Source organism: Toxorhynchites rutilus, chromosome 3, assembly GCF_029784135.1.
Source record: "Toxorhynchites rutilus septentrionalis strain SRP chromosome 3, ASM2978413v1, whole genome shotgun sequence".
Taxonomy (NCBI): Eukaryota; Metazoa; Arthropoda; class Insecta; order Diptera; family Culicidae; genus Toxorhynchites; species Toxorhynchites rutilus.
Genome location: NC_073746.1, coordinates 252,747,450 through 252,775,190, shown reverse-complemented (window position 1 = coordinate 252,775,190; position 27,741 = coordinate 252,747,450). Strand labels below are relative to the sequence as shown.

The 27,741-nt window shown below is 37.5% G+C and overlaps 5 protein-coding genes across 6 annotated transcripts in view; 3 read left to right on the top strand and 2 right to left on the bottom strand.

The window, feature by feature from the left end:
- The window catches only part of LOC129774918 (3'-5' ssDNA/RNA exonuclease TatD), a 31,337-nt gene extending 21,696 nt beyond the window's left edge, over positions 1-9,641 (bottom strand). Inside the window, exon 1 of the mRNA XM_055778996.1 lies at positions 8,341-9,641. Within this exon, the coding sequence (XP_055634971.1) occupies positions 8,341-8,473 (133 nt within the window). The 5' untranslated portion in view covers positions 8,474-9,641. The remainder of the gene's footprint in view (positions 1-8,340) is intronic.
- Positions 1-16,492, top strand: part of LOC129774920 (zinc finger SWIM domain-containing protein 7-like) — a 73,003-nt gene extending 56,511 nt beyond the window's left edge. Inside the window, exons 1-2 of one of the 2 annotated variants that reach the window (XR_008742809.1) lie at positions 10,512-10,629; positions 16,077-16,212. Coding sequence is in view for 1 of the 2 variants with exons in the window: in XM_055778998.1 (XP_055634973.1) it covers positions 16,077-16,492 (416 nt within the window). In the remaining variant the exon portion in view is untranslated. Of the gene's footprint in view, positions 1-10,511; positions 10,630-16,076 lie in introns of those variants that run through there. The other variant, XM_055778998.1, reaches the window with a different exon arrangement.
- LOC129774919 (RNA-binding protein 7) lies at positions 12,786-18,704 on the bottom strand. Its single transcript, XM_055778997.1, has 2 exons — positions 18,369-18,704; positions 12,786-18,298 (listed from the first exon to the last, which is right to left on the bottom strand). Exons 1-2 carry the CDS (start codon positions 18,453-18,455, stop codon positions 17,714-17,716), a joined length of 672 nt encoding a protein of 223 aa, XP_055634972.1. The 5' UTR covers positions 18,456-18,704; the 3' UTR covers positions 12,786-17,713.
- Positions 16,493-17,616, top strand: LOC129774917 (uncharacterized). Its single transcript, XM_055778995.1, has 2 exons — positions 16,493-16,642; positions 16,704-17,616. Exons 1-2 carry the CDS (start codon positions 16,493-16,495, stop codon positions 17,505-17,507), a joined length of 954 nt encoding a protein of 317 aa, XP_055634970.1. The 3' UTR covers positions 17,508-17,616.
- Positions 18,705-22,847: 4,143 nt separating the features above from the next.
- The window catches only part of LOC129777461 (ubiquitin carboxyl-terminal hydrolase 20), a 35,934-nt gene continuing 31,040 nt past the window's right edge, over positions 22,848-27,741 (top strand). Inside the window, exon 1 of the mRNA XM_055783730.1 lies at positions 22,848-23,593. Coding sequence (XP_055639705.1) covers positions 23,513-23,593 — 81 coding nt within the window. The 5' untranslated portion in view covers positions 22,848-23,512. The remainder of the gene's footprint in view (positions 23,594-27,741) is intronic.

Here is a 27,741-nt window from a genome sequence, read left to right as displayed (position 1 = left end):
ACGGAGACCCCGTTCCAATTTGGCAAGACGTCCGGATATTTTGTGTTGACAAAATCGAACCGTGCCAAAAACGAACGGTTGTTTTTATAACTTTTTTTCAAACTTTTAGTGTTTAAAAATATTAAGGGATCAATAAAAAATTACATGACGCGAATATTTTAGTTTTTGCTCTTCTCGGGTACACTATGTTACCAAAACAAGATACTGAGACAAATTACAACGGATTAAGAAAATCAACCTTAAAGACGTTTCTTTTTGGCTGCATTAAGCATGATGGATGTCTCCGAAACAGTGATTCAACGATCTTGGAAAAAAAATTGGCTGGATAGTTGCAACTGTTGCACGAAGACGACGTTCATTTGCGTATATTGTTCAATTCCCAGATGGACATCGACACAGTTGAAACAACGGAATACCCCGAGGAAGAATTTTGCGTTGATGAATACTCAAACCCGAGAATTATCGCTCTGGTACTGAATAAGGACGATGAAGGCTGCGACGGCATAGAGGAAGATGGAGATGACGAACATTTCTTGGATAAACAAGGCGACGAAGATTCGATTTTGGTGGACATCGTACTTCCAGGTCCAGCATTGACCCGAACCCACCAAGTCGCTCAAGTACTGGCCCGGGTAATCGAGATGGCTTATATGTTACACCTCAGAACGATTCGTAATGTTGCGCTGCAGATGTGCTTCGATGAATAAACTTGTGACGGGACAGTTTTACTCATAGCTTGCTGCAGTGCAGCATACATGGATTAACGATTTCAGGTACGAGACGTATGTATTTGTTGTGATGTATACCTCGATAAATGCGGGGTGGCAGGATGAAAACCCGCAGAGGCAGCCCTTTGTGGTTTCCATCGACCTTCACCTTAAGAAAGATACATTCCAATGATACCAAGGGGGAAAATAACGGATTACCAAGGGGTTGGGGCACATGCTGGTGAGGCCAGAAATGTTGTATGCACCAATTATGTTCACCAATTGACTACTTTTTGGATTCCAAGTTGTTGGAGGTTCAATAATAGAATAGCACCCCGGGAGTATTCGGAGCACAACCGAAACAGGTCCACATCTGGCCTATGACGACCTAGACACTAGATATGACCACCAATGGGCTAGTTTTTTTTAATCCCGAGTAATTCACATGGTGGGCATAGTACGGTTCTAAGCACTGCTTTGATCATGCCCATTACATTACCGGAACATGTTCCGGCCATATTCCGGAACCAGTTGACCGATTCCAGCCATTTATATTGGCAACACAAAGGAACAAAAATAGATTTGAAATCAGCTGATTCATGTTAACACATTAAGGACCACAAAGAAATATGTAAGACATACGCCTGGGACCGATCGTTTGAGGGCATACTTGTACGCTTCATTTGTTCGGATTCCACGAATGAGATCGTTTCCAAAATATTGAGCTGCATTAATTGAAAAATAAATCGTTGTTTCTAGCAACAAGTTTTAATTTCGATATCATTCAAGTCAACCTGCAGTTTAACATGGAGCATTAGAATCTCTGCCAACCATACTGTTAAATTTATACTTTTTTAAACGTATCATTTACTTACTGATAATCTTCATGCCTCCCATAGTAAGATAGCTCAGCTAATTGTAGTCTTCCGCTAACGTTTATGCTTTTTTTCTCGATTATACCCAGCAAACATTAAATCGCATAACAAGCGTATATATAACATCATATGCCCTAAATTTTGGTTGGCATATAATGCGCCTAACTGGCATATGTATGCAAAAGTGGAGGCCATATACAAACATGGCAAATGCTTACCGAATTAGTTTGGATGAATATGCAACTTTGACCAGCTATAATAGCGATTATGTTTAAATTGAATTGCGATCTAATATGAATATATTCATGAATTGTCAAAGCACCCAATACGACTTTTGCCATACTCATATACGATTTATTACAGACATAGAAAAAAAACAAATGGCGCAAAATATTTTCGTGAAATGTTTATTATAGCCTCACGAATCGCCATTTTTATATATGAGAATTTATGTTTGTAGAAATAAGAATTGTTTAATTGACTTGTGTTAGGAGGGGAATATAAATGTTTAAAAAGACACAGATTGATGTTTGGTGAAAACTGTTCCGATGAGGGTTCGAACTCCGGTCATCTGGATTATCATCCACCAGCTATCTCGCGCGGCTATCTGAAATTTAATTCAACAGCGGTTAAAACTCATACATATGATTCGATATGATATAACCTAATACATCTTATGCAGTAGGATCAGTCATTCCTGGTTGACGATTTTATTATTTAGCTATGTTCCAAAGATCTTTGATTTCCCTATCATAGCAACCAAATATATAATATCATTGAACAAAATGAATATCAATAAAACTATCTCAATTTAAAATTATTTTTATTACAATTTTCACTGTACAATTTGTTTTCTCAATCATATCCAACTAAATTCTGATTACTATTATAATAAATCAATCTGGCAACCTTGCAAAGCGATGCGATGCAATGTGCCAAATTCGATATGGTATATATCTAAGATTGGCGTTCAATGGCGTAGTTCACTTCGTTTTGCTGCATGTTTCATTAGAAGGGATGTTTGCCGTTGTTCCTTTCATCGAACATCAGCCATTTCGAGAGCATTTCATCATTTTCGAGTGCATCAGCATTTCATTGACATTTCAAGATGATGTAATATGTTCTTTATTAGGATCTATCATGATTTACTGTTTCATGATTTTCTGCAGCATGCAACACGATTCACTACAGTACTGAATAGATTTAAATTATACGCTTATACGACACACAAATTGCATCAGCGTAATATACGCATATGATGCGGATTAAATATATTTTACGACAATGTACACCATAAAATTGATGTATATTATACCGAATTGCGACTTAATTTGATAATGGTATATAAAATCGAGTTTTTACATTTTATACGATTTCAAATATACACGATACATACTTTGATTGATATTATATGCGATTATGCGATCGGATTTCTTGTAAGACTTGGCACGTGCAAAATTTTACGATTTAATGTTTGCTGGGTAGTGACTTTCAACACATTTCGGCTGGTTCGTCACTTTTACTTCCATTTTTGCAAGAATGTCGGGAGTGAGAATTGAACTCGTGATCTCTGCGTGAGAGGTATGGTTGTTACCACTATGCCAGATCGCCTTCACTAACGTTTAGGCTTAATTGGTAGATGAAATATTCCTACATTGATTTGTTGACCTCATAAACGTGTGTAGCTTCGGTATAGCTTAAACGAATCGCCAGACAATCATATCTGAATTTCATATCTAAATATGCGCAAAATTGTCTGTTTTGATCACTCAACAAAACACTAAAGTTGGCAAAGGTACCAAACATTTTGTTCAAACATTTCTACATAGCGATTTTTCTTCTCATTTCAACTCGAGCTCTATAAACACTAATCTCATAGTGATACAGGAGAGAAACATAATTAATCTTGTGCAATGAAACACATTGATGTTTGCGCGTGAAACTGGGGCAGATCAATTTGAACGATACAAATAAGTATGAAAATAAGTGGTGAAAACCAAGAATCTTGAAGCCTTATTACCACAATAACACATAAACTTCTGTTGGTTGAATTTCCCTTTCAATGAGAGCAATGTCAATCAAAACAAGGTGGATACAAAACCAGTTGCAGCAACCGAAAATGTATTCATTTTTTTAAGCATTTCAACCAGCACCAGCATTTCTCCCCGATCGAACAAATAATGAGTTTTCATTTTCATTTCGATACCTCCGCTGCTCTCCAAACTCGCATATGATCGCATTTCTAAAATTAAATTTAACCGATCATTGACGCGTAAAAGTTACGCGCTCGCATCGCGGCCATATGTTTTGCGGCTCGGCAAGGAAATCAGCCGAAACACATTCGGACTTTCGTGTAGCTTTGTGTCCAACTTCGCGATTCCCTTTCGGTTTGCGGTCAAAATTGCACAAAGTTGCAGTGTTTTTTTTATGTGTGGAACCCGCTCGCATACTGTCCTGAAGTTCAGTGGCAAACTGTGCCAATCGCAAACAAATGTTCTGCGCACACACACAGTCGGGTCTAATTTTAAAGGCATGAATAAATTCTCATAAATGAGTGAACGAACCACTTTTCGGTACACTCATCTCGCAGGAAAGTAGCGCACGGCTAGCGGCCTCCGAAGAGCAGGAGAAGGGGGGGGGGATGAGGGAGGCAAGCAAAACAAAAAATATAACTCAAGCTGAATTAAACACAATCAAGATCGTGACATTCGACCAGAGGAATGCATAGTCGTGCATCCGTCCTCGCAGCATAGACTAGCAAAGAAAGAAAGGAAAATTCTTCTCATCCAGTAATGGAACAAATCGACAAGAGGTTTATAAGCACAATTGAAGCAAAGTTCTGTTCCCGCTTTTATTGTTTGATAACTCTTTTCCAGTCAATCCAGTGAGTTATATAGTTATATAGTGACATTCAACACTTTTTAGCTGGTTCGTCACTTCTACTTCCAGTTTTTGGAAGTTCTAAATTTCAAAATTAAATTAATATTTACTCAGAACCTTAATTTATTAACATTATTACATTTATTATAAATTTTTAACTCGACCAATTACGCTCTGCTTTGTACACCAGTCCAGTTTCAGAAAACTGTTTTTCATTGTTAACACTATTGCAATGAGCTGAAACATAAACTCTAGCAAAAAAAACTTTGCCAATTGGGGTACTGCTTAGAGTTCAATGACCACCAAACATGAGGAACGTGATTGCGATTGATTCGAAACGTTTCCGCATATCAGTCGATTTGGGATTTTTTTCTGAACGCGACGCTGACTATCTTTTTCATTTGCCACTTCGTTGAAATTGTCCCAAAGGGTGTCGTGAGCTTCGCTTGTAAGGTTTAATTCTGTTTCGTCTCTTTTACTTCGTTCAACAGGTTTGAAGTCGGCGAAGAACTGTTACTCTCAGAAAATTCGTCGCAAAATATTTTATATCCTCCAATAAGGTTTTCTATCAACTGTTCCAAGACCATCTAAATAGTCTGACTTGAACCTTGGGTTCAAATATGTTGCAATTAGGTAATTTGAGTTTTTTAAGTAGTTTTTTTCGGTCTCATCCTTTTGTTAATATTTTTTTGATGCAGCAACATGTGAAATTACCTCGGATATGCAGGAAAGCCAGAACTTGCAATTTTTGTTATTTCTTCAAAAAGCTTTAGCTAGCGCACTGCTCCATAAAACCCCATTGTTGTATCGTCAAATTAGTAAGTGTGTGGCCGTCTATGATGGTTTTGATTTGTGGTGAAGTAAATGTGCCCTCTCTCAGATTGTCATCCCTGAAGACAGCTCCAAGTTTTTTAATCTAATGTAAGGCCAAATGTGATGGTAAGCGCAAACCCCGAGAAAGGAATGGTACGATTTAAGCCGTCTTTATTTTGTTGTATTCATCTCTTCCCATAGATCAATGGTGAGAAATTTTTTAATTTTTTTAGAAAAGCTTGAACATAAAGTTAAATAAAAATGTAATAACATTGTTGTAAGTCCAATTGGATTTCGGGTTTTTCGGAATTAAACTTTGTTCCGTTGGTGTGAAGATTTATTGAAGATTTATTTTTCTGTATCAAACATGCATTCCATGTAACGGATAAACATGTTATTTGCAAATAAACGAAGAATCTTGAGCGAAAATTGTGACTGAAAATAAGTTTATATTATAATAACGAGTTTTGGTAGAAGTTACGGGAAATTTATAGTAAAAGGGTATTATAGGGGTCAATTAGAAGATCAAACAATGGAGAGTTCTACGATTGAACTCACGAACGTTTAAGAAAACGGGAATGTTCGAAAGAATTCATATCAAAAAATTAGCTTTGGGCGGGACGAAGTTCGCCGGGACAGCTAGTCTTGAATAAAAATAGTCTTACTCTTACTAGACTAGGATAATTTTTTTTTCAATATTTCCACGAAAATTTAATCATCTGAAAAATCGATAATACAATATTTCTTGCAGAAAACTTGATACTCTATTGGACGATACTTGTTCTATACGGAAAATTTGCTCATAGTTCACTATATACATGTAAAAATATGTTTATTACTCCCTGAAATGTAATCCTTTATTTGCTTCATGCACATATGCAGTTTCTCCCAGTTTCGTATTCGTAAATAAACAGCCAAATATCCGGCCATCCGACCTCGAAGCTTGCCTTATATCCGGTATCCGGCCAAACTACTATCCGTTTCATCACTAATTTACATATATTTTCCAGTTGCTAATAAACAGATTAGTAAATAAATTTGATTACTTGTCTACATCATGATTTTTCCTGGAAAATAAGGGAATATCAGGAAATTTCATTTCGAATTTTGAGTCGACACCCTGTCATATACTGACTGTGATTTGTTAGAATCGATCGATCGAGTATAATCTTGCTGATCCCACGATTTGTCTCCCAAATTTTATGCAATATACAAACGGGAAATTTTTCCATTTTTTATTTTGCGTAAATTACGAACAGTGACAATAGTTAAATAATTACTTATTAAAATCGTTCGGTTGATATTTAAGATGTTGCTAGCAGGGTCGTATGCATTCCTTCGATCTGACATATATGATATTTTTTTCATAAGACATTAAACTTCATTTTTTTTTGTGAAAATCTGCAAAAAATAAAATAACTTGGTTGTTCAGCAAAATCAAAACGTCGAGATCAAAACGTCGAGTTTCGTAAAGAGTATTTGCTGCATTCGCTTCGTCGAACCACATCGTTTGCTCATGTTTGCGAGCACCGCTGAACCCGTGAAGAACACAACAAAAACATTTAACTGGGAAACCTTATCTCAGTCTCCGTATTCTCAAGACATGGCCCCATCAGATTATCACCTTTTTGCTTCATTGGGACAAGCACTTGCAAGTCAGCACTTTGCAGAACATAAAGATTTTGAAAAAATGGTTCGCCGAATGGTTTTCGTCGAAACAAAAAAAATGTTTTATTGGAAAGGGGTCCACAATTTACCTAAGAGTTGGGCGAAATGTGCAGAATCAAACGGCGATTACTTCGAATAAAAATATTCTGAGTCTCTTCTGAAAAAGTATGCGTTTTCTTAATCAAAAAAACACGGACAATTTCAACTTGCAAACCTGGTATTCTAATTCATCTCACTGTTCAAATGTCGACTATCGATATTGTAGTATTTGAATCAGGGGAAAAGATCAGAATCGATATAACCATTTTGCACCGAATCTCAATTCCTCGAAGTGCCGATTAATCCATCATGTTCTTAACACTATTATACTCGCGCATAGGTCTGAGAGACCGAGAAATCAATAATTCATTTATTTCTCAGAAAATATCAACACTACGACTTTGCGATTCTCTCTAGCTTCGTTATTCGTCGTTCGTCATCGTTTAGCGTATCGCATATGTTGGTACAAAGAGGAAGTGTCCCACTTTTTTAACACTTTCGGTCTGACACACCGACGCGAGTATAGGAGTATTTTTTTTGGACAAGTGACTTTTTCATATTCCACAATATGTTGAATGAAATATATAAATAAATGTTAGTGGCGTGGAATATTTATTGAATATAATGCATAAGATCATTACCAGTCTATTCTTATTTGAGTTTAGTTCTTTTTGTCACCGAATTGAACGGATTCATATATGAATTATTCGTCGTCAGATCCATACGTGCAAAAGTAAAATACAAATGTTTAACATTCATATAATTATTCGCTAAATACAATGGCCACACATATACACACATGCGAAAGAATTGCACTTGTGGAAGAATTGTAAACAGTAAACTATAAACTAATAGGTGGCTTATGGTTCTTTTTACAGTTAAAGTTTCTGTTTTTTTTATGATGAACAATATCGATAAGAAAACAAGAAAAAGAAAAGGTATTCCTAGAAATCCTTTTGTATCGTTTTTTTAAGCCCCATTTAAAAAAGGCGTTAACTCTTGGTTTACCAAGAATACAGCGACAAATAATTTTAGAAATATGCAAACTTTATATTCCGGAACCTTTATCATCTGGCAATTATCTGAAAGGTCGTTACACATTCTTCTCTTCGATGAAAGACTCGACAAACACGCTACAACTGCATGAAATATAAAAAAATATGTTTGTCAGTTATGGTATGTTCTGATTCTTACGCCAATGGAACATGTTATTTGTTATTACGTTTCTATGTTATTTTATAGCTCTTTATACTTTCGTGAATTATATTCAGTTCAGGGTTAATTTGTTTTACGCTAGAGTGTATTCATTTCTTGTGTCAACTGCTACATACAGTTTGCGCTGAATCAAAACCACTTACCCGAATCTTTTGCGCGTTGAATCACTGAGTCCAAGTCACGAATGTATTTTTTGTTGGTCAGATTGGCGCCAACGTCGACAACGATCAAGTTCTCGTAGCAGTGTTTCATCTCGTCCTCGATGATGTCGGCCATTCTTCTCGCGTGTTGTGTGTGTTTGTATTTGAATATATGTGGGTTAACTTTTGCTTTGAAGAACACGCGTACTGTTATCAGCGATGTACCAACTACTAGGCTGATAGCGGTCGATGGTGAAGCCTTTATTAGAACTATCAGCAGATCACACGGCAGGTGTAGCCCTCAATGTACACATTTATTTATCCGTCTCGAGTGAACGTTACGTTTCTACTAGGAACTTTTTTGGATCGGTGAAATCTGTTGCTTTTTCTTTATTCCTACGTTTTGCACCACAAAATCCAAATCCCTTTCTTTCCAAGCTTTACATACACATAAGCGAGGGTCAAAAAGAAATGCCGCGGTGTGCGCGCGTGTTGCAGATGCGAAATTTAAAGTGATCTCGTTATATACTATTCCCACTGGATGGATGCTGTGGGGGCGTCCAACGAGTAGCGAATCGCGTCTCGGGTAAACAATAAATACATTGAACCTATGCGTTGGACTGATCTCAACTGACTCCTGAGTTGTTGTACTCAACGATCAATACTCGCGTTTTTCGTATTATTCTTATAAACTAAGTATATTTTCGCAAAGACGACGACTGTGACGACAACGGCGACGACGGACACTACGATGGTGATGTTTATGCTGAAGATACGTTCCACCGTATGTTACCACTACTACGCCAGTAGAACCCAAATGCCCCGTCTTTAATCAAAATTCACACAAAAAGAATTCGGTCCTGATCTGGGCCACAGCAGATGTCACTCAAAATGTAAATTTACTGCCGTTCACAAGTATCACTGCACTTTTTGTTGATTTGAACAATACTATCGCGATTGCAGTAAATTGTCAGCACTTCTCCGTTCACTAAGGCAATAGGTTCGGTTTAATATTTAATTCTAATGTAGCAGGTAACGATTACTCTAGCATCCACACTGAAACTTCCACAATCAGATCATCCGATAACAAACATCCAAAGACATTCACTCGGTGCGCCGGAGTATGCATTCAATTGCATCACACCAATCTCGTAGCCGCTTATTATTCGATTATTCTATTCTAATTGATTAGTACTTATGATTAGGGTGTATACGTATAGGCCTATATACGTTCGCGTCACGCCACGGTCGTCAGTCTTCTGGTCGTGCTCTGTGTCGAATTACAACTGACAGACTGTGTGCCAAGTGGGGAGCAAAGCAAATGTGGTTGCTCGAGCTCAACGTAGCTGGGCAGCTTCCAGAGGTGTGCCATAAGGTTTGTGTGTTACAGAAAATTACTCACACAGCTAAAAATATTTGGGAAAATTACGATGTTCTGTTTTTATTTTGTAACAATTTGGTGAATTGTACCAATTTGAGCCCGTCTTTTCACTATCGAAAAATATTGTTGATGAATTTTGGATTGGTTTGTGGGCACGATCTGATGTAAAACAGAAGAAGATTCCCTACAGAAAGTATACAAAATTTCGCATATTTTGTACACATCAAACTATATTCACAGCATTTTCGTATACACAACATATTTGCACATCGAATCTGAATTTTTTTTTAATAAACGCCTTTCCATTCTTCACTAAATTAAAAAAATATAGCAAACTCTCTTAAGAACCAGAATAGCATGCCTGGATGACTATTTGTGTACGTTGGTCTCAAACAAGTGGCACTCACACCATAACCAAAGTTCACATACACACTGTTTCATTGTTTACCTGACGAATGAAGCGCAAAGGGAATGCCAAAACCAAGGCGCCTAGAAGTATATACTAAGGTGGGCCAACTTGCTAAAACCACTCTTCAGCCATCTCGAAAGTCTACTGTGTTTTGTTTGTAAACAAAACACAATACGCTATTGCCGAAGCTCGCTCGTGATCAGTCTGTCTCTTTCACGCTACAAGCAAATAATTCCCCTTCTACTTTCTTCCGTGCTGTTTTCATATACCGCTCCTCTACCCAACTTAGTGGCGAAACGGCCTCACCTAGTACCATAGACCCATCTTGGCCAAAACATATGGATACATTGGACGGTGGTAATTTTTCCATTTTGTTCACAGATGTCACTAGTTTATCATGTATTTTGATTCGATGTGCAGATAACATCCTTTTCCTAACGTTTTGGTTATCGGTTAACGTATTGTCATTAATGGCTTGTGCTATGTTATCGTTTTACACAAAGTAAGTAATTATTAACATAAAAAATTTAGCTGCATGCTTTCACTTGAACGGCATTTGGATTGCGTCGTATTTTTAGTATAAGTGGTAAAATTAGGAGAGAGAAAAGGATATTTTTGAAATCTCTCGTAATGTTATCCGATAGTTCAATAATACACTGACCACAAATAGTCTATTGAATAACATACAAAAACCCCATGTGAAATTTTTTGGTTGATTAATTCTCGCGTAACTTTTGAAAAGGTCCAATGTAACATTTTCGCCAACTCGAGAAAAACGTAGTTGAAGACCCGAACATTATTTCGCGAATTGTCTTAAAAGCTATCAATCTTTATCACTGTTTTCACCACTAGCTGTCAAGAATAACTTCGTAAAACCAATCGTAACTATTGTTCCGTGATTTGAGATTAAGGTTGAAGCCTCGGAGCGAAAAATGTTACATTGGACGTTTTGACTGCCCGCGTTTGCACATTGGACATATTACGTTGCACTATAAAAATTTGAAACTAACTAATAAACAACAATCCAAATATCAGCATTTCGTTCTAAAGACTGATTATTATTTGTTATCACCCGTTGAATTGCACTGAAATCGATAACAACACCTGTAATGGTGCTCATACACTGTTTGACCGAAGCCAAATATTTGACTCTTTTTGACAGATAAAATTTGGTCGACGTGTACTGATCAAATATATGCTACACAAAACACAACAAGCAAATATTCAATTTTTGGATGCCTCGAATACTTTTTTAGTCTGTTCTTCGAACCTGTCGGTACATGGTTAGGTTACCTTGAATATTTCAGTCGATTTTATCCATGTTCGGTGTTTGACATTGTTTAACACTGTTGAATATTTAAGAGTGGCAAACAAAATAGTGTTTGTACAAATATCAAATCAAACTTTATCTGTCAAAATATATCAAATATTTGACCTCCGGGCAAACAGTGTACGGCCACCTTAAGAAACAAATTCCAAAACGACCGAAGTACGACTGCGAGTTGTTTTGACTGCTTTGTTAGGCGGCGGTGACACTGGATGCAGAAAAGTGGTCGTACGAATTGTATGCAATAGTGAAGCTAAACAACCACATTGAGTTGTATTGGTGTGGTTACATTGCTTCCCCCTTGCTTCGTTCGTATTCGTCAGCTTCTATCGAACAAAATTGTTTGTTTCTATTCGTACAATCAAATTTTCGTGCGTACTCCTATCCAAAGTAACCTTAGCCTTACTTCGGACGTTTCGGCCGTCGGAGGAAAGTGGCGTCCAAAGTAACAGCCGGGTGCTTAAAATTCGAATCTGTACATTGGATATTTTTTGTATCGGCGACAAAAAGATGAAGAAGATAGATACGTGAACGATTGTTTTTGTAATACATTCAATGATTGAAAACTAATAGCGTGCATCCATTAACTCGATTTGTTTATATTTGTTACATAGGACCTTTTCAAAAGTAACGCGAGAATTGAATCAACGAACCAATTTTACAACTATAGGGTGATTCATTTAGAGGTGCTTTAACACTCCTATACCTGCGCATAGGTCTGTAAGACCGAGAAATATCGCGTAACTTTTGAAAAGGTTCAATGTAACATTTTCGTCAACTCGATAAAAACGAAGTTGAAGACCCGAACATTAATCTGCGAATTGTATTGAAAGGTATCGATCTCTATCGCTACTTTCACCACTAGCAGTCAAGATTAACTCTGAAAAACCAATCGTAACTGTTATTCAGTGATTTGAGCTCAAATTTGAAGCCTAGGAACGAAAAATGTTACATTGGACGTTTTGACTGCCGCGTTTGCACATTGGACATGTTACGTTGCACGATGCGAATCTGAAACTAACTACTAAACAGCAATTCAAATATCAGCATTTCGTTCTAAAGACATATTATTGTTGTTAGCAATCGTTGAACTGCACTGAAATCGCTAACAACGCCTGAAAGAATCAAAAACCCATAACGACCGAAGTACGACTTTGCGTTGTTTTGACTGCTTTGTTACTTCGGACGTTCCGAGCGTCGGAGGAAAGTGGCGTCCGAAGTAACAGCCGAGTGCTTAAAATACGAATCTGCACATTGTTTTTTTTGTGTCGGCGATAAAAAGACGAAGAAGATAGATACATGAACGAGTGTAGTTGTAATGCATTCAATGATTGAAAACTAAGAGCGTGCATCCATTAACTCGATTTGTTCACTTTTGTAACATTGGACCTTTTTCAAAAGTTAAGCGAGAAATGAATAATTCGTTCATTTCTCAGAAAACATCAACACTACGACTTTGCGATTCTCTCTAGCTTCGTCATTCCTCGTTCGTCATCGGTTAGCGTATCGCATGTGTTGGTAAGTAGGGCACATTTGCAACACTTTTGGTCTGAGACACGAACGCGAGTAATTTTTTTTTTCATGTCCTGGAATAATAAACAATATATAAATGTGTAAATAAATGCTAGTGGCGTGAAATATTTACTGAATACTAGATGTACCCTGAGAGAGAGAGAGAGAGAGAGAGAGAGCTCCCGTTTTTAAGAAATTCTATTTTTTTTTTGCTTAAATTTCATTTCAAGTTTGTTTATATTTTCTGTTCCGTATTTTTATTAATAAAAATTAAAACCTTACCAATGGTAACGATTTGTCTTGAAATCTTCAATTTTTTAAATTTTTCCCGAATTCCATTTACGTTATCTCCTTATCCATTTTAAGATATCGATTGTGAACTTATTCTCAAATGTTTTTATTGAAGCTGGCTGGCTGTTTGAGTTTTCAAAAAAAAAAACAGACAATGAAATCAAGCACTTTGTTTGAAAACAGAATTTTCTCGTCTAAACATCAATGACTTTCGCTTTTACAGGTTCGTTAGTGCCTGATGGCTATAATGAACCTAGTAAAAACAAAACATCTGCAGTATCATCGTAATCGATGATTCCGTTGACCTACAAGCCTTAATTGTTAAATCATTCTAAATATTGTCCTGAAAAATTCGTGCCGATTCTAAAGAAAAAAACAAAAGCATATTTTTGTAGACATACATCTTTTCGATCATAGATGCACCGTTTTTTCCTTAATATTTCAGCATCCTTCATGCAACTTGAGAATTCCATCTTATGAGAACTTATGCTATGCAGTAAGTTGAAGTTCTTACAAGAATCTTAACAGTTAATAATCTGAAGATACAATATCTGGTGAGTAAGACGGGTGGAGTTTTAAAAGTGCCCCAGAAGCGTTCTGGGTCGTTGATTTCAATAGGTTCAGCTGCTGGCAGTACTTGTTGAAATTCATCGAAACTAGTTGCTTGGTAAAAGCTCATGATACAGATTTTCTTCCAGTCCTACCAGACCCTGCCATAATTTTCTTCAAGCCAAAACCTGCTTCGGGGTTCTATCCATTTGCTAAGATTTGTTTTAACTCAACATTCTTGTGAATGATTTGCCCTTTACAATTCGCTACAAATACAGGGAAACTTCGATATAACGTACCCTCGTTATAACGTACCCTCGATATAACGTCACTCGATATAACGTCACTCGATATAACGTACATTTTACCTCGATATAACGTACACATTTCCAAAGTGTGAAGGAAATTTTTTTTCAATGCTTTTTTTCTGATAGAACAATGAATTATCCGTATTGTGATGCTAAAACAAGTTTTGTGCCTTCAATCAATTCCGAAATACAGCTGGTTTTGTGATTCCGGATTCTAAATGAATCAGGCTTTATTCAACAGTACGAAGGGAAATATCATGAGAAAGGCTGGCTTCGTCTTCTGATTGAAGTTATTCATTAACATTACTTAAACAGCAACACAATAATGTATTATAGACTACGTTTGTGAGTACTTTATTATGCTTCGATATAACGTACAATTCGATACAACGCACAATTTTGAAAGTGAAATGTACGTTATATCGAAGTTTACCTGTATGTATTTTCGTCGCGTTTATGAAACGAATCGCCGATTGAGATAAGTCCCTTCAAGTGTTTTTCGGAAAAAATAATCCCTTATTCCGGATTTGAAATTAGCACAATGTTGCGTTCTTTAAGAGGTTATTCTAGTCTATAAATTGAAAAAAAATAATTTTTTTTTCTTCATATTTCTCTAATTCAGACATTTAAGAATATATTATAGAAGAGACTTTTCGAAAATCTCATCATTTAACAAGTTATAGCCATTTTAGTGATGCGATATCTTATCTTATCTAAATGTACGGCCACAACAATTAAGCTCAAACGCGTTTTTCTCGAAACATGTTTTTTTTCAAACTGGCTTACACGATATCTCAAGTTCTACTTATCCGATCTATGTTTATATAAAAACAATCTGTATGCATCTCTCTATCGCATGAACTTATAAAAATCATAATTTCATAACTTGTTTGTTTTGTTTTAAAAAAAAAATGTTTTAAACAGCCATTTTGGCAAAAATTCGTTTTTGACTTGTCCGAGGTGCATGCGATAGTGGTATCTTTACTGATTCAGAATCTGTTCGTATTGTTTGTTTCAGATAACCACAACAGCTGGAATCGTGTACGTCAATCGTGAAACGTCCGAAATTCTTGTCTCTATCCCCCTTAATCTGATCGAGTCAAATCCTATAGGATTGTGCAAATATTGCAACATTAAAACGCAGAATGCAAAAGTTTATTTCGTTCGGATTCCAATATGTCAAATTCGATCGGGCTCCGTAATATGGGTTAATATGTAGTCCATGCATTGTAGCGTTTTTCGTGATGTTTCGTTTCTCATGAACGGTGATTTTCGACATCTGCAGCGAATCTACTAATTCATGTACATCAAGGATTAATCTTTTCTTTTAATTAATCAGCAGTAGCAGCATTAACTTTCCAGACAACTCAAAAGAAGCGTATTACAAAAATTACCAGACATCAATGAAGAACAACATTTTCGCAAGAAATAGATCTCCAGAGATCCGGCCCGTACACTCATGGAAGAATTTGTTGTTCGTTTCAATGTCCAGAAATCCTTGAGAGTTCTCGAAAAAAAAAACCAAACAGTTTTGTCATCAAGAGCAAAAGCTGAATTCAACTCGCACTTAAGTCGTGCCTTTTAATACTACAAAAAAATCAATATTCTTTTTGTTATTGGGTGTCTCTATCCTGACGGATTTAATGGCCCTCTATTACCGATTGGAATAAATTGATGGATCCTAGTTCATGTGCTTTACCTTCAGAATATCCATTTCAGGAAAGAGGTTCAGTCGTATGAAAAAATATGGATGTTTGACCGAGCAGCACTCTCAGGCAGTTCAGTCTTTTTATTGATAAATACTGAGTACTCAGAGCGGGCGTGAAGTTCAAAAAATCGTGTAAATACAAAACAGGAGATACTTAACGTGTCCACGTGGACATCCTCAAAATCCCTTCCCCCTCACCGTGGACAAGCGTTGACATTTTCGTAACCCCAAATTTTGTTCTTTCTCTTTCCTAGTTTCCAAGGATCATTTGCTCGAACTGGAATCACTGTTTGGACAGGCATTGCTTGAACGGGCACTCACTTTGGTGCATGGAAAAACTCCCATAAAACTATATCGCACCCCAAACGGAATCGGACGATTGTACGAAATTCCAGGATCAAAAGTAGCAGTCACATACAAAGTTTTTCCAGCTATAAATTTCTGCACCTGCGAGTCCTTCCGCTATTGGGTACTACAGCAGCGCCATCAGCCAACTTGTAAACATATTCTAGCAACAAGCTTAGCTAAACTGCTCGGCAAGGTAGCTGAGGAGGTACTGGAAGATAAATATTTTTTCAAACTGAAGTCCGAATTGATTAAGGAGCGTATGAAAACTATCAGCCACCCGGTACAAGGAACATCGAATCAACCTCGCGTGCTTTCCCCTTAAATGCTGAACACCAAAACGTTGTACGATAAGGGTGTCGTCCTTAATCGCAAAATGTTGACCCAATCACAGTTCTCACAAATCAAATTTTCCGCCATTCTCAACAACTTTACCATGTTCTACAATGTCGCGAAAGCTATCAGTTTTGTCGATGTGAGTATATCTACTTTGGAATTTTGCTATTATAAATAACTGTCTAGTTTCTTTTGATTAGTATGCAACAGTTCAATTGACCACTGATGGCGTTAAAATTATTGTCGAGGATGCGAAAAGCATCCAAGCTACCGCCTATATCACGAAAGGCTGCTTCTCGGAATATAAAATAGCACAATCTAAGCGCAAGCTGGGCGCCAACGGTGACACCGAAGAGGACGAACCATCCACATCACTCGGATTGAATTTGAAGGTGTTCACCGATTGTTTGAGTATGTTTATTGGAGGCGATTATGACTCTACTTTGAAGATGCTGCATAAAGGAGAAGGGGCTCCGCTGATGGCCATTCTAGAGCAGCACGGGCAAGAAAATTTAATAACGGAATGCTCGGTAAAGACAATGGAACCACAGGACATAATGGAATTCGATTTGGAGGATGAACAAATATGTACCAAAGTCAGCGTCAAAGGTCCGGAACTTTTTGCTCTCCTCAGCGAGGTGGATAGAAATTGTGAGGAAATTGAAATACTGCTATCACCAGACGATCCACACATTCAAATTTCAACGTATGGCGAGCTTCATTCCGAGTCAAATATCGAAATTACAAGCAGCAGCGATATGCTAATATCATTTCATAGCACAACTAAAACGAGTAACCGATATGCGTTTGCTCATTTCAAGTTGATCATGAAAACGCTTACCTATGCCTCGAAAATAGCTCTTCGCACCAACAAGGACGGACTGCTGGGATTGCAGGTAATGATAGAGAATTCCGATGATTCCAACATATTCGTGGAGTATTTTATCATGCCGCTGTGCGACGGAGACAACACAGCGCAATCAGATATGCAAATAACGGTTTGAACACGTGAAAGCTATGGGTGGTTACCATTACATGTTTTTGTATTCACCATAAATGTTTTCGCGCATATATTCAAATCACACTAAAAATCTTGCTCTCAGTTCATTAAAATATAGAGTGGTACCATTCATGAAAAAAGAAACTATCAAAAATGGCGAGTGTCTTGTACATTCTTCGATTTACACAACGTTTGAAATACAATTTCCGTTCAATGATTTTCGAATGACCTCCTGCCGCGATAATCGCTTCTTCTCTGATTGCCGCCTCCACCTGATCCTCTATTGCGACCATTTGGGCCCCATTCCCGGGAGTTCCTGTTTCTGGAGAACGCTTGATCATTGTCTTCTCGCTCCCCCCTCGAGTACGGATTCTGCTGATGATGTTGCCTATCATTACGAAAGGATTTGTTGGCTAGCAGGGGATTTTGCTGCATTGGTCCCGAGCCGGAATGCGCTTGCCGGTTAAACTGATCAACCATTTCTTTAACATTCGTCATCATTTGATTCATCATGTTCGGACTGATGTTGAATTGTCCTTTATCGTTGGAGTGCCGCTGCTGGCCACGATTTTGCTGCTGATTGTTGTTGTTGAAATTCCCTTTCGGCGACGCGGAGGAATTCGAATTGTTTTTACTTTTCTTATGCAGTGTAAGCGGCCGCTGGAACAATTTCGTGCCCTCAAAAATATCAATCGCATACTCCACGGACGCTGCGTGAGCATAAGTTATAAACGCATAGGACCTGGGTCTCTTGTCGTTATCACGGGGAATCTTGACCATTTCGATTGGACCAGCCTAAAAAAATGAGCAAAAATCAAATAATTGGATCGCTAGATCAAATTATCGTTATGCTCCAGAAACATACCTGAAGAAACAATTCGTACAACAGCTCTTCGTTGGCTTTGTCGGATAAGTTGCCACACCACAGTGTCCGATCGTCTTCCTCGCTCATTTTCCGAATGTTTTCAATAGTTGAAAAAAATAGGATTTAATTCTATACGGATCAATCGTAAACATTCAAATTGGGTTATTCTAGTCAAGACGGGTCTATGGTACTAGGTGAGGCCGTTTCGTCACTAAGTGGGTTAGGGGAGCGGTATATGAAAACAGTACGGAAGAAAGCAGAAGGGGAATTATTTCCTTGAAGCGTGAAAGAGTCAGACTGATCACGAGCGAGCTTGGACACAAGCGTATTGTGTTTTGTTTACAAACAAAACACAGTAGACTTCCAAGATGGCTGAAGAGTGGTTTTAGCAAGTTGGCCCACCTTAAGCGGACCTTACACGGTCAAATTTATTGACAATATGATGACATTTGAGAGCATAATGACAGCTGAACATGGCCGACAACGCAGAAATCCGGATTTTCTGATTTTCGGGCATCAATATCGTGACGTTTCATATGGATGCATGATGATGACGTTTTACCTCACGGACTTCCAGACTGAGTTGCCAGATTTGCAAGCGGACATTTAATGTTTGTTAGTCTTTTTTGCGATTGCAATTAAAATTAATAAACTTCTGAAATTGTAGGAATCATAAATGAAAGCTTTCGGTTTGGAAAACTGATACAGTAATTTACATTTAATGCGACATGCCGAGGAACCACTCAGTGTCGCATTGGAGGCGATTTGACCTGTAATTGGACATTGAAGATGAGAGTGGTACAGCGTCGACGTCTGGCGGCGAATTTCAATGTGGGGCCATAATTTGGGCCCGAACTCGATGTTTACAAAAATGTCTAACTAAACGTGTCGCATACAATTAGAAAAATGTCGCATTAAATGTAAATTACTGTACCTAAAATAGCAAAATACAGTACTTTTCGCGATACAAATCGAAACCTCAAAGTAAACTGACAATGTGATGGTGAGAGAGTGAATGTCATTTTTTGCGCTAGCGAGCGGGGTCTAAGTTGTGTGTTTCTTCACACTCCGCTATAAAATTTGGAGAATGAGAAGATCTGGGAAAATCACAGGTGAAAAAAAATCACGTGTTAATTGAAGTTACAGTAGAATCCCGATTATCCACGAATAGTCGGGATGATGTTTAAACATAGAAACTATATTTTATCAATACAGAAATAGATACAGATACAGATAATCGAGGTACAGATACAGATACAGATAATCAGGGTTCTACTGTCATAGTTTTATTTATCGAATAAAAACATTTGCTTGCAGATAATATATTTTATATTTTCGCAATCTAAAATAATCTGGCATCCCTGAAACTGAAAGGATCAGTCTGTATTTGTGAAGCGAGTATTATGATGTGTTTTTGAGAAGGAAAAACGAGTTTTAAAGTGTAAATTATTAATGAAAATTAACTTTTCCAAATCAAATTAGTATTCTATGTGAATGCAAATCACTTTTTTTCTGCAAGTGGTGAGAAAATCCCATACAAAAATTGTATCTGAAACTGACGTTATATAATAATAATAAATTTTAGTAGGAATATCTGAAAATTCATAGAAAATAGGTTAAGTCAGAGTTAGGACTACGCGCTTCAACTAATTAAATAATACCAAGTAGATATTTTCATTCAAATTTTACCAATTGAAAATTGCCTTTTAGCCTTCTAATCTGATGGAGAATAGTTTGGATCCCAAACACGAATGTCGCCACTAGCCATCGCGGATATTTTCGTTGTCTCGGGTTGAGGGCGATATTGACCGTGTAAGGCGGCTCGCACACCGGAGCAATGAGCAACTAGCAACTGTCAACATGCAATAAGCAATATTATCACCAATGGATTTTTCCATTTAATCTTTGTTGATCTCGCACACCGACGCAATACGATATCGCTGTCGCCTTTACAGAGCAACACATGTCGCTAGCAACACGGCGTGTCGGTTGAATAGCAACTTATCGCTCATATTTTGACAAGTTTCGTACATTAAGGCGATTGTTTGCATAATGTCAGGGGTTTTTATTGCTCTGGTATGCGAAGAACAACAAAATATGTTTCCTGTTGCATATTGTGTACTGCAGTTTGCTAGTTGCTTATTGCTGCGGTGTGCGAGCCGCCTAAGGTGGCAAAATATTGATTGAGGTTAGATCGGATGTCGAAAGCCTAGCTGTCACGATATTGAAGACACTTATTGTCAATCAGTTTGATCGTGTAAGGTGCCCATTAGGATATACTTCTACGCGCCTTGATTCTAGTAATGTTGCTTTTTCGGAGTAATCAACAACAAAATCATGTTAGAAATGAGGTGATACAAAATTCTTGGCATAGCTGTGTGAGTAAAGCCCAAGTCCAAGACGAGTCTATGGTACCAAGGCGCCTAGAAGTATATACCAAGACGGGTCTATGGTACTAGGTGAGGCCGTTTCGTCACTAAGTTGGTTAGGGGAGCGGTATATGAAAACAGCACGGAAGAAAGTAGAAGGGGAATTATTTGCTTGTAGCGTGAAAGAGACAGACTGATCTCGAGCGAGCTTATATATTATATATATAGTTTACAAACAAAACACAGTAGACTTCCAATATGGCTGAAGAGTGGTTTTAGCAAGTTGGCCCACCTTAGGATATACTTCTACGCGCCTTGGTATATACCAAGGCGCCTAGAAGTATATCCTAAGGTGGGCCAACTTGCTAAAACCACTCTTCAGCCATCTTGGAAGTCTACTGTGTTTTGTTTGTAAACAAAACACAATACGCTAGTACCGAAGCTCGCTCGTGATCAGTCTGTCTCTTTCGCGCTACAAGCAAATAATTCCCCTTCTGCTTTCTTCCGTACTGTTTTCATATACCGCTCCCTTAACCAACTTAGTGACGAAACGGCCTCACCTAGTACCATAGACCCGTCTTGTATGGTACTAGGTGAGCTTTGGTGAACTTTGCACATGATAAGTGTGTGAGTGTGTGAGTGTACATTTCGTCGAGCACAGATATCGCCGCCATGGTTGTTACTCTTTAACATAATCGACGGCGATAAGGTAAGACGTGCTTCTCAATGGCTTACGGGAAGTTTGTTGATTGTGTCTTGCTTGGCATGGAATTTCACAATAAGTCACATATAAATTCTTATCAAATCACAATTAAGTAATAACCCAGCAAACATTAAATCGCATAACAAACGTATATATAACATCATGTGCCCTAAAATTTGGTTGGCATATAATGCACCTAACTGGCATATGCATGCAAAAGTGGAGGCCATATACATACATGGCAAATGCTTACCGAATTTGTTTGGATGAATATGCAACTTTGACCGACTATAATAGTGATTATGTTGAAATTGAATTGCGATCTAATATGAATATATTCATACGACTTTTGCCATACTCGTATATGATTTATTACAGACATAGAAAAAAAACAAATGGCGCAAAATATTTTCGTTAAATGTTTATTATAGCCGCACGAATCGCCATTTTTTATGTTTGTAGAAATAATAATTGTTTGATTGACTTGTGTTGGGAGTGGAATATGAATGTTTAAAATGACACAGATTGGTGTTTGGTGAAAACTGCTCCGATGTGGGTTCGAACTCCGATCGTCTGGATTATCATCCACCAGATATCTCGCGCGGCTATCTGAAATTTAATTCTACAGCGGTTAAAATTTTCGGGTGCATGATTGACATTTCATGTAATATGTAATATGTTCTTTATTAGGATCTAATATGATTTACTGTTTCATGATTTTCTTCAGCATGCAACACGATTTACTGCATTACTGAATCGATTTAAATTATTCGCTTATACGACACACAAACTGCATCAGCGTAATATACGCATATGATGCAGATTAAATATATTTTACGACAATGTACATCATAAAATTGATGTTTATTATACCAAATTGCGACTTAATTTGATAATGGTATATAAAATCGAGTTTTTACATTTTATGCGATTTCAAATATACACGATACATACTTTGATTGATATTATATGCGATTATGATTTATTCGGATTTCTTGTAAGACTTGGCACGTGCAAAATCATACGATTTAATGTTTGCTGGGAACATTGTTGAATCCAATCGCATATCAGTGTAGAAGCATCGTATATAGTTATATAGGGTTTTATATGCATATAAAATATGGGATATACGTATATCACCTCCACTTTTGCGCATCATATATCGTCTAAATTTTTCTTGGATGTGTGTATATCGCCTCCAATTATGGCTATTCATACGATTTAATGATTGCTGGGCATAGTTAATTATTGGAGATGGATTCAGTATAGCCTCGTGAAGCAGATCATTGAATGTACATATATCAATCTTGGTGTAATCATACGCATCGAATTCAATGCGATGTTTGAAGCGACACGTAAAATGTCAGAATGATAACTTTGCCAAAAAATATAGAAATGCTAGGAAGAAGCAGAAGAAACAATGTTTACTTGTCATTGTCATCACGGAATGAATTATCTTGTAAAATTACAATAGTCGTGAGATGTTTATGAATGTTCTAAGTTCGTTCAAACTTGAAAAACGGAACCAGATATTGTAAATTGTGATTGATACAAGAGTTTAGATGTTCGTGTTTCGGCTGTGAAACACCAGGAATAAGTTTTGTTGTGTCAGTCAAAAATTGTGTCGAAATTTGTAGGTCAAGGAGGTGTAGTGCTGCTTGATTAAACTTTATAACTATGTACGGTATATACGCTGCACTATCACGATTTACCTCAGCCGTCGTGAGCACCTGCGGTTAATTTGAGCCCGTATTGCTACTGTTGTTGAAACAGCGAAGACAAAAGAATATCTACGAGTGTTCAACTAAGAGTTGAATTTACCTCGAGCAGAACAAAAAGAATATCGATTTGGTGATATATCCAACACTTGAAAACAGCAATATGTGTGCTGATCAAATATGTAATCATAAATTATGAAATGCATGTAACGACGATGAACGATTCAATGGCGCAACATAGCCGTGGTGAGCTTACATAATTCTGTGTTAATGTTTTTGCGAAGTTTACTTGAGGTGTTTTCTTGGAAAAAATAAATAATAAGACAAGACGACGGGCCTCAAAACGGTTCAACGATGGCTCGCAACGGAAATAAATGCCCTCATCTCGATAACATTGTCCAGCTGTCTCTGGTGGAATTGTGCAAGCTTAAAAAGGTACGAATCTTTAATATATCTATAGATTTACAAACTCCGGAGACATAAATCGCAGGCCTGATACTTGCTCAGACGTTTTGGTTTATTGAAGTTTATTAACCTAGTAATAGTATATAATTTTCATAATTTTTATTTTATTAGCTCTTATGTGTTTTACGGACTTCCTCGAGATAGATCTCGTTCCTAACATTTATCTAATTTGTTTCCACTATCGCAAGATCGGAGGAGGATTTCTCATAATTTCAAATTCTGAGTGGGTGCAAGTTATCATTAATTTCGTTGTTCACTGTGATGTTCTTCCATTGAGTTGCTACGTCTTACTGTCTGCACTTCACTTTAGTGTTCGTTTCAACGAGAAGATTCGATCAAATCTCGAGCGTTTTGTTTTCGGTGTGTAGCAACTCGTTTGTTCCCGTTTATATGTCTATTCTCAACCTCAACGATAGGAAATTAATATACAGTAGAACCCCGATTATTTGTTGAAATAAGTGGCAAGGTCACAGCGGATAACGGTCTATCGCACGCAAAACCTGTGTTCCACTGATTGCCCGGTTAGTTTGACAAATAGGATACGATCCTTTAACAAGGTCCGACCAAGCTTTAGCAAGCGTCGAACAACATACGTTTGCCTAGTGCATTGCGTTTGTGCTGTTAATTTTGGTTCTGAAATATATCATTCATTGCAATTCAAAACTATTGCACCACGATCTGAAGAAATTTCCACAGTTATAGGTACATTAGAACCTCGATCATCCGCGAAATAGTCTCGCAAAGCTTTTTCGCGGTCATTTCAGCATGAAAACTGTTTTATCGATACATAAATTATTCAACTATCCATTTGTAAGGTCGTATATACCAGTGCACAAAGGTTCAGGAAGTGAATTTAAGTTGAAATTAGCATTAGGGTTTTTTTTGCTCTAACTTCAACATCAAAATTGTATTCGACTCTTAGAGCTTACTAAGACAAACATTTTGCGATGCAGAACTTTTCAATATTTTGATCCTACTCAAAGTTATTGGTTAAAATTATTCACCCAAAAACTCAGATAAACATTTTATATGTTTGCCCCAGAAAGAACGACAAACAAATGAAGTGTTACGGACAGCTGAGGCTTATCGCGGATCGAGTTACAGATCCATAAGATAAGCAATATTTGAGATTATATTTAGAAAAGACCTCCAAGCGAGGTATAGAAACGTTTAGAAAGGACCAATGTAAGGCAATTAAAAGATGTAAGAGCTCAAGTGTTTTGTTAGGCTAGAAAACGCTTGTAGTTCGAAATTATTGCCGGTCATAAATTCAGAATGGACGAATATTTAAATAGCGTCCGGTAAACAATTTAATGCATGCATCATTTAGGATGCATTTTTATTACCCTTTTCCATCCCTAGCTGCGCTCAGCCAGATACACCAGCAGGGTGTAATAAAATAAAAGGATGTTATTTAGAGCGAAGGATGGAAAGGGGAAATCCAAGAATAAGATAGGCGCACCGACGAGGTGCTATAAACTTAAGGTATTTTCTTAGGGTAGTGCAGCCGTCTCAGACTGCACGTTACCATACGCTAGAAGAAGGGACAAGGAAGGTAGATGATCTAAACGAAACCGATATGTTATCGGTTTTCAAGAGAGAGAGAGGAGATGTTCCTCGTCAATCTTAGTTTAAGGAACCATGTATATATTGTGAAACTTTTGAATAAATTTTTTAGTATTGTAACAGAACTCACGCGAAAGCGTTAAAATTTTTCTTTCAATAGAGAAATTTTTCATGGTGGCTCCAGAGAGGAGCAGTGAAGATTTCCAAAGTGGAAAAAAGTGAAACTCGCGAACTCTTCTCGACAGTGGATGCGAGAAGTGATAATTCGCGAAAATTTATCGGCAGTGGATGCCAACAGTGTTAATCGCGAATAAAAAGTCTTTTTCAAAGTTAATTCGCGAACTATTCATCGGCAGTGGATGCCAACAGTGTTAATCGCGAATAAAAAGTCTTTTTCAAAGTTAATTCGCGAACTCTTCAAATAGCAGTGGATGCCAAAAGTGAAACTCTTCTCGGCAGTGGATGAGAGAAGTGATAATTCGCGAAAATTTATCGGCAGTGGATGCCAACAGTGTTAATCGCGAATAAAAAGTCTTTTTCAAAGTTAATTCGCGAACTCTTCAAATAGCAGTGGATGCCAAAAGTGAAACTCTTCTCGGCAGTGGATGCGAGAAGTGATAATTCGCGAAAATTTATCGGCAGTGGATGCCAACAGTGTTAATCGCGAATAAAAAGTCTTTTTCAAAGTTAACTCGCGAACTCTTCTCAGCAGTGGATGCGAGAAGTGATAATTCGCGAAAATTTATCGGCAGTGGATGCCAACAGTGTTAATCGCGAATAAAAAGTCTTTTTCAAAGATAATTTGCGAACTCTTCAATCGGCAGTGGATGCCAAAAGTGTTTCTTTCAACCGAAATAAACATTGTGAATTGATTAAGAAACCGGCAGTGGATGCCAAAAGTGTTCCTTTCAAACGGAGACAAATATAAGTGAATTAACCAGCAAAAACCTTAAGCAGCAGTAGACGCAGCAGCACCAGCAGTAGCACCACCAGAGGTGACAACAACATCCGAGCCAGAAGGCCTCCCAGGACAAGGAGAGAATCGCCCAAGCACCAACACGGAAAGACGGAGATAGGACCGGATCAACAAAAAAGGTGTGATTTTTCCATTTTAGTTTAGTCATGTCTTATCAATTCATTAGGAATAAGAATGGCAATTGCCGCTTGTGCAATGAGCCTGATTCTAGGGACGATTTAGTCGCGTGCGATGAATGTGACCGATGGTTCCATTTGACATGCGCAGGCCTAAATAAAAAACCTAAACAAACAGAAAGATGGATATGCCCCAAATGCAAGACCATAGAGAACGAATTGTTAAGACTTCAAAAAACACAACCAACACCAATAGAAGAGATGATGAATATCCATAGAGAATCTATGCGGGCTCTAGTAGAAACTCTTAAAATTAAGAACGAGGGTAGAGAAGAAACCCCTGATTCAAATAGACTGTTACACCGGCAATCTCTCTTAGACCTCCCCTATTTTGATGGGTCATATAAGATATGGCCTAGATTTAAAATAACGTTCGAAGAAACTACCCTTCAAGGAAACTTTTCCGATTTAGAAAATATAAATCGTTTACAGAAATATCTCAAAGGAGACGCGCTGAAATTAGTGAGCGCTCTTTTAATCGATAAAGCTAATGTTCCAAAAATAATGGAAAAACTAAATCTACGGTTCGGAAATCCCGAAACCATTTATTCGAATTTATTGAAGGAAATGCTAAATGCGAGGAATCCACATTTTGGATCACCCCAAACAATGATTGATTTTGTAACATCGCTTGATTGTTTCGTGACAAATATAAAAATACTAAAACACGATGAATATCTCAATGATCCTAGATTGATTCGTGATTTAGTTTTAAAACTTCCAAACGACTTGCATCATCAATGGATCAAGTTTGTAGCTGATACAAAGAAAACAAGAGATATAATTGATCCATTTATACCGACGCTAGAGGACCTTTATAATTGGTTAAAACCTCAAGAAGAGTTGGCCACGATGCTACAGTCGGAGAGGAAAGAAAAACCTCATAAGAACGGATATCTGAATACACATGCTGTAAAGGAACAAAAATATAGGCCGAAGCGCCTACCAAAGTGTTTCGCATGCCGAAACGAGCATAAGACATCAGAATGTTCAATTTTTAAAAATATGAACGTTCAACAAAGGAGTGATTTTATTTTTAAACACAGGCTATGTTTAGCATGTTGTAATTATACAAACCACATGGCAAAAGATTGCAGGATCGCAAAGCCTTGTGGAATCGATGGATGCAAACTTAGACACCACGCATTACTGCATAGAGCAACTCAGAGAGATGCTAACCTTAATAATACAGAAAGCGTTAATTGTCATGTAAATAAAGAGAACAAAATACTGTATCAAATCCTTCCAGTTACATTGGGCTGCGGAAAAAAGGAAATTAAAACTTTCGCATTTTTAGACCCTGGGTCATCAGTAAGTTTGATTCACGCTGATATTAAAAATAAACTTGGAACACAAGGGCGTAACAACCCCTTAACGCTGGTTTGGACTAATGGCGAAAC

Bases quoted from the DNA above. Each gene is read 5' to 3' on its own strand.
- LOC129774917 (XM_055778995.1), top strand. From the start codon at position 16,493: ATGCTGAACACCAAAACGTTGTACGATAAGGGTGTCGTCCTTAATCGC. The intron at 16,643-16,703 runs GTGAGTATATCT...TCTTTTGATTAG, and splicing joins AAGCTATCAGTTTTGTCGAT to TATGCAACAGTTCAATTGAC.
- LOC129774919 (XM_055778997.1), bottom strand. From the start codon at position 18,455: ATGAGCGAGGAAGACGATCGGACACTGTGGTGTGGCAACTTATCCGAC. The intron at 18,299-18,368 runs GTATGTTTCTGG...TCATTTTTTTAG, and splicing joins TGTACGAATTGTTTCTTCAG to GCTGGTCCAATCGAAATGGT.